General features: G+C 40.4%; 1 protein-coding gene across 2 annotated transcripts in view; it reads right to left on the minus strand.

The window, feature by feature from the left end:
- Positions 1-14,713, minus strand: part of cecr2 (CECR2 histone acetyl-lysine reader) — a 44,397-nt gene that overhangs the window by 21,034 nt on the left and 8,650 nt on the right. For both annotated transcript variants that reach the window (XM_028025971.1, XM_028025980.1), the window contains exon 2: positions 994-1,088. In XM_028025971.1, the coding sequence (XP_027881772.1) occupies positions 994-1,088 (95 nt within the window). The remainder of the gene's footprint in view (positions 1-993; positions 1,089-14,713) is intronic.

Here is a 14,713-nt window from a genome sequence, read left to right on the forward strand (position 1 = left end):
TTTAAGGTCATGCCACAACATCTTAAAATATGTTTACATCGAGACTTTGACTAGGCCACTCCAGAACTTTAAGGCCCCATTAACACAGAGCTGGTTTTCAGTGAAACTGACATTTTTGTTGCAATCCAGACGCTTGATTACACATCTCCAGCTATCAGAGTCTCTGATACAACCAACTAATAAAACATTACATTGAATAATTTAAAGTTTTATGATTTAGTAGAGGGCTGCACAGTGGCGCAGTTGGTAGCACTGTTGCCTTGCAGCAAGAAGGTCCTGGGTTCGATTCCCGGCCGGGGTCTTTCTGCATGGAGTTTGCATGTTCTCCCTGTGCATGCGTGGGTTCTCTCCGGGTACTCCGGCTTCCTCCCACAGTCCAAAAACATGACTGTTAGGTTAATTGGTCTATCTAAATTCTCCCTAGGTGTGTGTTTGTGTGTGAATGGTTGTTTGTCCTGTATGTCTTTGTGTTGCCCTGCGACAGACTGGCGACCTGTCCAGGGTGTACCCCGCCTCCCGCCTGGAACGTAGCTGGAGATAGGCACCAGCAACCCTCCCGACCCCATTAGGGACAAGGGTGCACGGAAAATGGATGGATGGATGGATGGATGGATGATTTAGTAGAGCCCAGAATGGCATTGACGACATTCTAAGACTATAAAAAACTTCTTTCAAAACTTTATTCAGAAGCAATTCAAATAAAAAAAACAACTATGAATTAAAAGAGAAGGGTTTGTTTAGGAAACTAAAAGTCAGAACAAATATTAAAAACAACTGTACTTAGAGGGATTCATGTGTGGAATAATTGTATTAATGAGTTAAAAATTTGTGTTTTTTTACTCTCTATATTAAATCAGGTGATGAAGATGCGCGGAATGCAGCTGATACCCAATTCTGCTAATTTTTTCTGACAAAAACAGCCAGCATGGCCCCATGTCCGAGTGTTTTTCAAAAAGCATGACGTAACAGCTGATCCTTAACTTCTCCACTCACGTTATATCAGTGCGCTGGTAGCATCCTTGCAACAAGCAGGCAACGAGGTCACCGAGGAAGTCCAGGTCCTGCTCTGACAGAGCCTTCTCCAGCTCCTGGAAAGAAAAAATGGGCACGTTTAATTATAGGTGAAGTACTGTAAATGCAGCAGGGTTCAGCTGCAGCAATAACACTCCCAGTCAGAGAGTGGCGCTAAACTCAACAGCAGCTAAACAACGGCCAGATCAGAAGCAGAAGAAGAAAAACAACAACGCTCATTTTAAAGAAGTCTGGATTGTTTTATCCCTCAGGAAAACCAAAGAGTCAAACAACGCATCCGGCTTGCTAGCGCCCCCTATGAGGCTGCAGGGAAACCTCTACATCTCTGAGGTGAATGTTTCCAGCTGATCTAAACATCATGGGAGCAGAGGCAAGGCCGTCATGTAGACTGGAGCGGTCACAGCAGTGTGTGATTTTATTCTGTCCTGTCGGTAGTTTGACCCGATTAGGGTCACCTGGTGTCCGGATGATCAGATCAATGACGAAGGCAGGATTTAGGTCCAGTTGCTCAGGCGTGATTTAAACACTTCTTCACCCTCCATCTCGCTTTTTATCAGGTTTCTATATCAGAGGAACCAATAATGAACATAGTTTTAATGTTTTTAGAACTTTATAGAGTCAAAGCAATCAGTACTTCCTCATGTAAACACAGAATAAACATCCATGAATCTTGTGTTTAGGGCGGCAGCTAACAAGTATTTTAGTAATTGATTATTCTATTGATTATTCTGATGGTGAATTGCTTAATTAGACAAAAAAAAACACACTGTTGCTTTTTCATTTAACATCTTAAGATTATTTTAATCAACATACATAAGTAAATTCAAACAAATAATTAAATATTTTTTTAAATAAGGAAATTAAGATATTATTGCCTAAAATGCAATAACAGCATTCCTTTTGTGAATATTTGATCATCTGTAGCAAATGATGGATCTGCAGATGAAAATCCTTCAAAATCAACATGTGAAACATTCAGGCCTTTTTCTGCTGGACTGAATATCAATACAGGCCAGTGTCAACATTATATATATATATATACTGTATATATATATATATATATATATATAATTGCACATTTTTGGTTTAGTTATTGTTCTGAGGGTGTTTCTCTTTAAATAAATTACATTTCTTAGACTCTGTATACTGCAATTTATTTAATTACTAAATTAATGGCCAATTATTTCAATTAATCACAACAAATCCGATGAATTGTTTCAGCCGTAGCGTACTTGTGACAGCATGTTGGTGCGGAGCCACCTCTAACTGACTCATCAAACTTTTACCCAGTTGCCACTAAGCCTTCACGTAGCGTCCATCTTGAATCATCTGCCCGCTCCCTCCCTCCTGCTGACCAGAATTTACTGTATTCTGCAGCTTTGTGTGAGAATGAAAACAATCATGTGGAAGAGAAAGGGAAGCTCAGGTAGGACTCTGCAGGTGGACGAGGCGTTGCAGTGGCATGAGTCAACATCCAAACAGCTCTCTGCCACATGCAAACAGGAATATGAAAACTGGATCCGATATGGAAATCACATAAACACTGCAGCAGAATAAGGGTCTTATTTAAAGTCTGGGCAGAGAGAGGCATAGCTGCAGTCTGTCAGCTGTTCAGTCAAACTTCCTGGTTCGCTAGCCGCCGTCGGGCTTCAGAAGCAGCGCGACCTTAGTCGTGACCCCTCTCCTGCTCAGCATTGTGTTTCAGCCTTTCAGGTTTTATGAGGCAGTAGTAACTGGCCAGGCAAACTATAAAAGACCCGAAAGCGCCAAGGAACGATGGCCGGCAGCAGCCATATCCCCCTCTGCTGACCAACCCAGACACATGGCCTCCCAGAATGCACTGCTCTCCTCAACCCAGCCCAACTGGACAAAGGGGGCTTCATCTGAGTCGCCGGTTAGATTCCTCAAATACACAACTGAAAGACAAGGCTTCAGGTTCAAGTCCAAGCAGCTGTGCAGTAAAAATTATTCACCCCCCACAGACTGGATCTTCTTTTGCCGTTTAGCCGTTTTAGCATCAATGTGGATGAACTTTGACTCTGTCTGGTTTGGAGAACGAATTGATATTGAAGATATTTCTAGCATATTTAAGTTCATGCAATATCTTAGCTGGATTTAACAACAGACTTTGAATAGGCCACTCCAAAACCTTCAGTTTGCTATGGTAGCTTTAAACCAGATCTGACTGGATGCAGACTTTTCAAAACTTCCCATTTCCCCAATAGCTGTGGGATTATGGAGTTGAAGGAAAGTTCTCTGCTGTTAACGGTTCTCACTTTGGTTCTCTGGAGTCCAGAAGCTCTAGAAAAGACTAGATCTGAAGTTATAAAAACAATATTACCAGATAAACTCAAATATGTTCTGATAAGCTGTTGCTATTGATATGAAGGTGACTGCTTTATGGTTAAGTTTGGTCTGAGATGCTGGGAGGTTGGAAGGATCATAATGAGATAAAGAAGAGAAAAATGCAGATTTTCTAATATAATATAGCCATAAAACAACCAGTGCTTTTAAATACATTGAAATAAAAGCTTTTCTATGACATGGAAGCATGTTTAATTATTATGCCGTCACATGCGTCTTTGTCTGCCTCTCCCTTCAAGGACCGAGCTTAACTCAGAGGTCACCAAAGGTCAGCATGCACACCTCCGGGCCACGGAGGCTGACGGAAGCCAGGAGCCAACAAGTCAGCACGATGAAAAACATGATGATGAGGAGGAGGAGGAAGAAGAGGGGTTGAAAAACAGGATAAATATTTCTGCTGGAGGTTAAAACTGAAAAAAAGCACAAAAACTATAAACTGATCCTCAGTCAAACTTCTGTCAAATATAGCAGGAGACTGAATGTGAAGAAACGTTTTGCTTTTAGAAAATGTAACCAAATCAGCCACTCCTATCTGATCTGATGAAAATTTAACATCACAGAGAAAGTTACAGGTCTCTGGTGCCAAGTGCAAAACCTGCCCTGATGACAGGAAGTGAGGGAACTACTTCCTGTTTGATTCAAACTCACTTGTTGAAAAACTAATGATGGAGTAGATCTGTTACAAACAAAGATTAAAGATTAAATACAATCACTGATTTATTTGCTTCTGAAAAATCATATTGGAAGTCAATCAAATATTTAAATAGCATTTTCCAACAACACCTTGCATGGCAAGAACTTCACAACAAATACAAAACACAATAGAACAGAAATATTTCTAAGTAAAATGCTAAAACATACAACATTAAAAGAAAGTACAGAAAATATAATGAAGAGAGAGAAGTCAGTCATCAGGTAAAGACCTGCTTCAGTGAAGCTCCAGGGCCCGCACATACGGAAGGCCAACCAGGTCAAAAACACATGACTTTAAAAAATTTTTAAAAATCAGGGTACTGACAAATCATTACAATTAGTCATAACAACTAGTACAGAGTGATATGGCTTAAAACATCATAATACAAGCAGTCAATAAATAAATATTGATTAGTTTTTATTGTTGAAATCCAAAATGTGGCCTTTTGTTTTTCATCCACTGGTTTGTTTCGAGGTGTTGTTCTAATTTTCTCCTTTCACTCTACCCTGACCTCACAATATGAACAAACTCTGACAAATTCTAGTAGTTTCCTCCATTTCTGGAAAGTTGACCAATTTTCTCCACTATATCTAAACTGAGACTCTAAAACTACTTTCATAATTCTTCATTTTCATCCTACCTAAACACCAAAGGTTCCTTTAGTTTCAGAAGGAGTCAGTAAAGTTTCACACAACCAGAAATAAATCTGCTTTAAAGAGCATCTGAATCTGTTCGCCCAGAAATGGAAAACAAACCATAACAAAGAGACAGAACAGCTCCATCTGCTCACTCTGCATTCCCTCATGTGTTTCCCAGCTGCCCGTAAACTTTGATCTGAATATCTGCTGCGTATATCTCTGCCAGCAGGCGCATGTGCAGAGGATGCAGAGATTCTGCACGGCGCTCTTTTCTTCCTGCAGGTCCCCCGCCGGCCAGCCTCTGGGTCACAGTGGACTCATCCATCAGGGGCTGGCTGCACTTCGAACACGCTCCAAAAACGCTGGGGCCACAGCCAGGGACATGGCTGGGTAAGGCGCTGTGCTAGCAGATCGAAGGCCCCTGGATTAACACCAACCTGCTCCAGCAGTCAGGTGGAAAGGTGGAGCAGAGTTAACCTGCTGGGGCTGCTCCATCCTCACACACGTGTTGCACCTTATTCTGCGACCACCATATATTGTGACTGTAGGAGGCGCTGTTGCAGTTTTTCGCCACACCTTGCCATATCTACAGTCACAGAATATGATAGCGCTTATTGTATATTGTGGCCACTCTGTAACTTATAGTAAAATACTAAATATTTCAAATAAATATGTGACCACCAATATTAGGATGTTGCTTTTTATTAATTGGAGGAAGGAGAGAGTTTGCAAAAAACAGTTTGGTTTAAATATTTAGTATTTTAAATTACAGTTTGGTGACATTTTATGCTAAGCAATATTATATTCTGTGTATAGTAATACATTATACTGTATTATTAGTGGTTGTGATGATTATTCAAACTCGGAACAAAAAGAGAACTTTGGCTGTTTGGCATTAATGATCAATGGGGCTCTCAGATAAGGCGGCTGGAGAAGTGATAAGCTATTGATTATAAATCATAGCTGCAGCGTCATTTTCTGGTGGAGACAAAGCGGCTTCAGACCTGCTATCAGCCATTCACCCTGCAGGCGTTTCTCTACCCAGGATCCCTGCTGCTTCCTTCCCCCGGCTCTGCAGCCCAGAACCTGACTGGGCCCCCGACGACACCCTGAGCACCCCACCACCCGCCCCCTTTCCTCTCCCTGTCCTGATCTGCCCTCCATGCGTCGTCCCGGTCAGAGGCGGTCAGTAGCTGACTGCCGTGGCTCTCCTCACATTAAAACTGACTTATTCTGCCTTTTAGTTCAGGTTTCCCTCAACAATTCATTTTCTTCTCCTACTACTCTCCATTAAAATTATTTGCTGGTACATTGTAATGTACCATTACGTGGTAATGGTACATTACATTCGTGAAAAGAAAAAAATAGAATTGTGGGTTGATGATTGAATATTGTTGCTTCCCTTTTATTTTTTAAAAGAAAACGCTGCAAACATTTGTCACTCAGTGCAAAGTAGCTAGTTTGATTCTTTTTTTTTTACTGAAGTCCTGCTTGCCACTTTTGCCTGTTCTCCCTGTCTAAGCACAATGATTCATAATTAATAATAACACAACTTTGCCTACACATGAGTTTTAATTATTGTTGGTTTTAGTTATATTATTTATTTTTGATATTTAAAATGTTTTCCAGTTTTAGTGTTCTTTTTTTTTTTTAGAAATTAAAGTTGTTTGTTTTTTTTTAGACGATGTACTTGCATTATTATTATTACTATTATTATATTGCTGGAAAATAGGGCTGCACAGTGGCGCAGTTGGTAGCACTGTTGCCTTGCAGCAAGAAGGTCCTGGGTTCGATTCCCGGCCGGGGTCTTTCTGCATGGAGTTTGCATGTTCTCCCTGTGCATGCGTGGGTTCTCTCCGGGTACTCCGGCTTCCTCCCACAGTCCAAAAACATGACTGTTAGGTTAATTGGTCTCTCTAAATTCTCCCTAGGTGTGTGTGTGTGTGTGCATGGTTGTTTGTCCTGTATGTCTCTGTGTTGCCCTGCGACAGACTGGCGACCTGTCCAGGGCGTACCCCGCCTCCCGCCTGGACCGTAGCTGGAGATGGGCACCAGCAACCCTCCCGACCCCATTAGGGACAAAGGGTGAACAGAAAATGGATGGATGGATATTGCTGGAAAATGGCCTCAAATTGTCGTTTATCCCAATAATTTCTGGGATGATTTATCATCCAGTAAATCTTATCGTAACAGGCCCGGCTCTGAAACGGCCCTGGAGGAGAATATTGGATTAGATGAGTTAGAAAACTAAAACTAACTCTCCTGTTTATAACTGTCTACTATTTGAACATAGAAAGTTCTCCTGGTTCAGTTGTAACGTTTCTGTTTGTGTCTCTGCTCTGTGTTCTCAAACCTCCAGTCGATAATGCCAGACAACTGCTGGTCCTGAACCAGGTTCTGATTCTGGCTCTGGTTCTGCTGGGGGTTTCTTCCTGTTAAGGGGAAGTTTTTTCTCTCCACTGTCGCTACATACGTGCTCAGTAGGAGGCATTTCTGGGAAGTCAACAAATAGAATGGATGTGTGATTGAGTTAAAATTACTTATTTTCCTCTAAACGAGACGTTTGTTGTGAATATAGAAATAAACTGAACAGAATGAGTCGCAGCAGGACAGACTAACCCAGCGTCTCCACAGAACAAGCTGAACTGTCTCTTTTGTCCGTATAACAGTGTGAAAAGTAGCAGGGAGATGACTCCACAGCCTGAACCGCTCCCTTTCTCCTCCTCACAAAGCCTGTCACACCTAATGCTCCCCCACTAACGCCACCAGAACTTCTCACGGCCCAAAGTCCTGCAAATGGAAATCTGGACAGTCATGTGAATCCACCTTTTTTTTTTTACTGTATTGTACTTTAATCACAGTTTTGATCCTAACGTATTAAGATCCAAACCAGAACAAGGCTGGATGTTTTCCAGATGCACAGTTTGAAAAAACTCCATCCAACACTTTAATATATCTGAACTATTAAATGTTTACTTTCAATATAATTCTATGGTTTATGTTTGGCTGACGGAATATTAACCTACAAAGACCCTGAAATGAACCTTTAAAAAAAGGATAAGTGAAAAGAGAGACAAATATTAGCTCCAATGTAAAGTTTGAATGTTGTTCTACTGGTCTGTCAGATGAAATCCCAGTATAGTGCAGTTAGTGGTGACTAGTCAGGATGAAGACCAATTTATTTATTTATAATTATTTTTTTATTTAGAAAGTATGAAGACCAAATTAACGCTGCATCGTCTCTGTTTTTTATCAGACTGAATCAACAAGCATCAAACCTCAACCACATCTCTGCTGCAGGTGGAAGCCAGGCATCATGGGAAACCAGCTGCTCTACTCACATTAACCACTGAGAGCACTTCACACTACAGCCTCATTCAAACATGAACATATTCATACAGACACAAACGTACTCATACATCGGTAAGTCAATCAATGGCCGACTTGGCGTTAATATATCAATATGTGGTAAAAAGAAGCTGGAATCAAACTCACAACCTTCAAATTTAGCTCAAGATTAAATGTAATTTTAATGAAATTTTATATTTTCAAGACCAGACATATCCACATGGATCTAAATGAGTCATTTATTTGTGTTTTCTAACTCAATGGTAGGCGGAGAACTGGAACCAGAACTGGATCCAGAACTGGAACTGGTTGGGTTTGGTCCCAGTACAGAACAAACATTGCAGCTCTCATTTTCCTTCATGATAAATCCATCTTGACAGCTTGCAAATGATGACAAACATGATTATATTTAACTGGGAACCATTTTGCACTCATTGCATCTGAAACATCATCAGCTGACAAAATCGTACATTAAAGCTCGCATTATTTGAATAAATATAAATGTTTTAACCCGCGATATGATCTATGGTACATGTCAACAGTCTGTTGCTAGCCATTTGTTTGCTCTGAACAATGCTTGGTGGTGGCAAACTTCCCAAATAAAGGAAATTATTTGAGTATTTCCAGACAGAGATCCAACTGTTTTGCATCAGAAAGCACAGGATGAGGGATCATCATGAAAACATGACAAAACCATTTATCTTCCATGAACATGGTGTCAGGACTTTTCATTTCGATGACAGATACTTTCATTGACATAAATACTTGCTTTTGATAAATGAACGATCCTTTTTAAGTAGGAAGCGCACTTCCCTGGGTTAGCTAGGTTTTGCAGTTTGTACTGTTTTAAAAATGCAATAGATGTTTTGCAGATGTTATTGATGTGAGGAATGTACCAAAGTGACTGAGAAAAACTGTAAAACCACAAATACTGCAGATTGTCTGCACTTTAAGTTACATATTATTGTAGATAAACGAACCAGAGTTTTATTAAAGTGGACTAAACATTGCCGGTATGAATGTGACCAAACTCCAGCCCATTTGCCTAGAAAGTCCAGTTTGTTTGGGGAGGAATAAATGCGAGATTAAACTTGTTGATTGAGGAACTACAGAAGAAAACTAGCCTTTATGACTAACTGGCATATTATGCGATGCACATTGTCCCCTTTGAAATAAGCAAACAACTACTACTCTGATGCAGACCAAAAAACAGGAACTCTGTTTGAACAGAGACCTCCAAACCTCGGTCTGGGTTTGGTTAAACTGAACTCTGGTTCGGTTTGAATGCAGATGTAAACGCCACGTGGACCAGAGACCGCTCCAAAAGCACGAAGTAAACTATAGAATAGGGCATTCTGGGTAAATACAACCAAAGCAAATGTGTTAGCCTTGCGCTAGCAGGAGAAATGGCTCGTGGTTTTTAGCCACAGAAAAAAGAGAAATCCTCCAACTGCTAAAATCTGAAGCCACTCCATGTTTGTTTCCATTTGGTGGAGAAGGAAGTTGTGCTCAGTGTCTTCAGAGGTTTTCATGTAATTGCCTTGAGTGGTTCTTGGTGCAGCGCCCCCACAGGTGAGGAGGGGAACAGGTTGCTCAAAGGGTTTGGCTGGTTTGACTCAGAGCAGAGAGAAAGAGAACCGCAGCAGCTGGAGATTTAACAGATGGTGAAGTTCTGGTTCCAACAGAACCGAGTCTACCAGACTGTCAGGTGTGAAAACAGCCAGATTTTCTTCAGTCTACATTCCTACAGTGAGACCGTTTCAGGTCCAGATTTACAATATTTCCTCTTTTAGAAGCTAAAGGTTGTTCATCCCTCAGTGTCTCTGTCCTGTAAAACATGATAAATATTACATTTTGGCTCATATAATAACAGAACCAGCATGTTTATGCAAACAACCTCTGATCTTCAAAGAAGGCTGATAAACAAAAGCCAAATGTACAGCACAGTAAACATGACTCCTGTAATCTTGTGCAGTGCAACATAATTTTGTAGCATTATGGACCAATTATACTCCTACAAAGCTTTAATTCCTCTGCTGCAGTGGGATTGTGGTGAATAATAGGCTCACTTCTCATGTTTGATACACGAGGACCACGCTCTCCAACCACCACGAGACGATTTGCTTTAATGAACCGAGTTTAAACTGATTTGACACCTTAAATTTTCTTAGATCTTTTTTCCTCAAAACTCTTAAAGAAAAAAAGAACAGGCTAATGGAAATTATGATGGAAATATGATGAGAAACAGACACATCCAAAGGAAATTTCAAAGGTGTTACGCAGCAGATGATGTTGGATTCTGGACTTAAAACTTGCTGTTGACTAAATATGTTATTGGAGTAAATTAATTAGACCCTCATGAAAGTAAAAATACAATTTTTGTTCTGCTGGCCTTGTTGTTAATGATACAAGGCTTTGGACGGTGAGTTGGGCATTATTTCGCGTTCCCGTCTGTCCTGTTTTGACAAAAGCGTTTACTGTGTCTACAGTTATCATTTATAAAGACGCACTTTTTTATTTGAATTTTTAGGCATTAAAATAAAGGGAAACACAAACATTTGTATAAAGAGCATGGCTGCAACTGGATGCAAAATTTTGTTTCAAAAAATGGAAGCACATATTTACAGTAAAAAACCTAAACACATATAACTGGTACTTTTTTTGTTTTGTTGTGGAAATTTAATGCAAATTATCCCATTAAAAAAATTTTCATTTGTTATTATACATTTATTTAAAATCAGCTGATTTTAGTCAAAGTTATCAAAGATCCATTGATCGCTAGTGGCTCCGGAGCCTCAGGTTGCAAACCCCTGATTTAGATAATATACGAGTTTCACTTTCTGAGATAACCGACAACAAATATTGCACTTTTACACAATATTCACATTTTTTGAGATGTACTCATAAAATTAGATTAGTGACATAAATTTAAAAACTCATTACAGAACGGCATGAGACCTGAACATGCCTCTGATGAAGAGGAGATGAAGGAACCAGGAGGATGTTGCAGGTCTACCAGGGAGTCGCTGCTCCTCCACCAGTTGGAGGGCGTGATGGAGGCCGGCGGGGGATGGAGGGGCTGTTTGTTGTGTAAAGGCTCCAGTCTTCCTCCATCAGCCCCCCCACTGCCTCACACATGGTTCCTCCAGGAGCCATCATCTGACAACACCCCCCAACCCCCACCAGCAGCCGCCTCCTGCCACATGACAAAGCCAGCCGTGAAACCACAGGAAAACGCCCTCACATCCTCGGGATGTGCAGATCATCTGATCAGATGCTAACGCTGACATCTCAGACTATTGCCTCAATCATCTGACTAACAGCTCCAAACTACAAGGTTTTCACTTTTCAACACCAAACATCTGATATTATTCATTTCATATTGTTTTTTCCGTCCAGCTGTTCCCCGAGCAGCAATCAGATCAATCTGAAGAGCTGCAATCATTTATTTACAAAATTAAATGGAGAGATCTAGAAGCATGATCACACTAAATGCAACACACACACACACTCTGCACTCATTCCACCGTCCAGCGGTTCCTTATTAAGTCAGGATCAGGTGGGACAGGTGGGGGGACGTCAGGACGCTGGACACATCCAAACAGTCCTCAGGCTGGATCAATCACGATGAATTGATTATTGAAATAGTCATCAACTAATTTAGTAATTGAGTAATCATTAGCCAGAGGATTCAGACGCTTAAAAAGGCCATTCCTGAAAAACCCCCCTTGGAGCAGTAATTCATGTTTTAGTTTCACCTGATTCGAATTCTGTAAGGAAAATCTCCTGTTAAGCACTGTTTAATGTCCAATTATGAATCAGTTAATCCAACATAATATGTCTTCTACATTTTTATTTTATTCAACAATAAACTAAAAAAAGGTCATTTTATTCAAATTAACAAATTTGTCAGATTTGTAAATCATTGTAGATACAAACTGCATTTTTCAGAGGGTTCCTATATTTTTGGGGTTGATTGTTTTCTTATTTGAGAATAAAATTTGCTATCAAGGAAAAGGAGGTCGATGTTTGTGGTTCTAATTACTCCAAAATGCAATAACTTTGTTACCCTGAAAGACGAAAAAGGTCAATTCGCTTCCACTACGACTGCAGGCCAGATTCACTCCATTCTAAAATTTAGCGCAGAGGGTCGCCAAAAATCCTTCAGAGGGCTATAAATGGCCCCCAGGCCGCACGTTGGACATCCCTGCTACACTGTGTTGATGTTCAGTTCAGTTCCACTTTGAGGAAACTGCATCATCATCTTCCTCAAATAAAGCCCACTGGATACACTTTAATTTAAAAGAAAACGCCCAGCTAACTTCGGGAAGACGTTATAAACAGGATGTTGCTGTTATTTCAAAGTAAAAGTTTTTTTTGAAACTTTATTTAAGTTGTAATGTGAATATTTCTGTTGGCCCTTTGAAGTCCGGCTGGTGTGACGAGGTCCTGACTTTCCCAAACAGCACAGCAGCTCCCCAGACGTCAGCCCACATGAAACCCCCCCGGACCCCAAGTCCAATTCATCCGAATGGGGCCACATTGTTGGTGCCAACACAGAGATCTCAAGCAGAAAACCCATTTTTATTCTGATCTTTCTCATTCTACCGTAGATGCAGGATTTTCCAGCCAAATGGATTCTGATTTTACCCAATTTTTATTCCAAGTATTAGGGGCGGGTAATATCCCCACACAATATATTTCTTTAAACACCGCAGTAACAATACCACAGAGGATATTAGACATTTTCTGTTTCTTCTTTTTTAAATTGGATTTTGCCAAACAAATATGTAACTTAAAAACTGTTTTTGTTTTACTTTCCTTTATAAACTGTCACCAAATAAAAATATATTTATATCTAAATTTACACAAAAATCACACAATATGTTTAGTGCATCAAAAAATGAAATAGATAAATAAATATAAATGTAAACTAAATTTGGCCAACAAAAACAATCTGAAATCAGCTACTAAACGTAAATACAGTAAAATACTTAAATACACAAATGAGACAAACTGCTGTGGTTCAACAGAACATTAGTTTTACTAGATGTTAAAAAGTGTTTTCCCCTCATTGTGTGCAAAATTAAGAATATTGATTCAATATAAAAGGACATATTCCTTTCATAAATGCTCAACACCAAAACATGTGTCACATAAAAACCTGCATAAGGTAAAATCTTGTGTATGTTCCTAATGCTCAGGATCTTCGTTCATTTTCATTTCTTCCATCTGTCACAGACGTCTCCGTTAAAGTAATGACTGTCAGTGTTTTTATTTTTAGCCTTCATGTTCTCGTTCTCCTTAAGTTTTTTTTTTAAATCCAGCATACTATTAAAAAAAGGAATGTTATGGAAAGTCAACTGACCCTCTTCATCCAAGAGAAAACTTTTTTAAAAGATGGCAGCTTATCAATTAATCGTTAGTTGATCAATCAGCTTTAGATTAACTCATGAAATTGATAACTTGCATCCCTATAAATCACTCAGTGATAAGAGTTTCTAAAAAATAAATGACCCTTTCAATAACACTCTAATTTATTGAATATGAACAAACAGCAGCAAATCCGCTAAGCTAACTGAGCGGGAAGCTAACCGTTAGCGGCCGGCTCCTCCCAGATGTGACCTGGTGAGCATTTCATCACTTCTGGTCTCTGCTTCACATCCAGCTGCAAAGGGCCTCCCTCCTCCCAAATGCCCTCCACCCCCTCAGACTGGAGACAGAGAGTGGGAACCATGGGGAGTCACCACAATGGGTCTGGCAGAAAAATAAGTGCATGCACCACTCTGCCCCCCCCTGCACACACTGCCTATGTGGAACCATCTGATGCATGTACTGCTGTCAATCAGATCAGGGGGAGGGGCGGCATGATCCTCCATCGCCCCCTAACTTAGCATACAAGTGACAACGTATTACAATAGACTTGCAAAAAACTGTTTGATCTTTAAGGGTCCTCGTGGCTCCGGGGTCATTTAAAGCCTCCATGTTTGAACTTCCTCCCTTCCTGCTGCCAGTTCAGACCCATAAACCATTTCATGTTCATGAGGAAGAGTTTGTAAATGTTTGCTTGATTAAACTATATTTCAGTTGATTGTAGGTGTGGTCGCATTTGGGCCAGTTGGCTCGATGGTAAAATAACAGACTAAGAACATTTCACTCTCCCAACCACAGTGAAATGTTTCATAAATAACAAACTGCATTAATCAAATCTGTAATAATACTCTAATTGCAGGTTCAGGATTGACGTGTACATTTTTTTTCACTCTTACTGAATTATATTGGTTTGGGAATCTGAAAATGCTGTTTCTGTAAGGAGACCAGGTCAAAACCTTAACTTTTATGTATCTGTGTAGAGCTGAGTAATTGATATGAAGGTGTTAGATGGTTGGTTGGCGCCCATCTCCAGGGGTCACTGGGCAAGACGCAGGGTCCGCCTTCAGCTGGTCTCCAGTCCAACGCAGGACATTAGGATCCATCACTGAACCCAACAGTCGTGTTTCTGGACTGTGTTAGGGAGAAAATCCACGCAGACTAACTCCATGCTGAAAGATCCCAGGCCAGGATTTGGGTTCGCTACATTTCCACCATTATGAGCTGCATCTACAGACCCAGCAGAGGGAAGGAGGCGCTGGGCCGG

The sequence above is a fragment of the Xiphophorus couchianus genome, chromosome 2 (assembly GCF_001444195.1).
Source record: "Xiphophorus couchianus chromosome 2, X_couchianus-1.0, whole genome shotgun sequence".
NCBI classification, from domain to species: domain Eukaryota; kingdom Metazoa; phylum Chordata; class Actinopteri; order Cyprinodontiformes; family Poeciliidae; genus Xiphophorus; species Xiphophorus couchianus.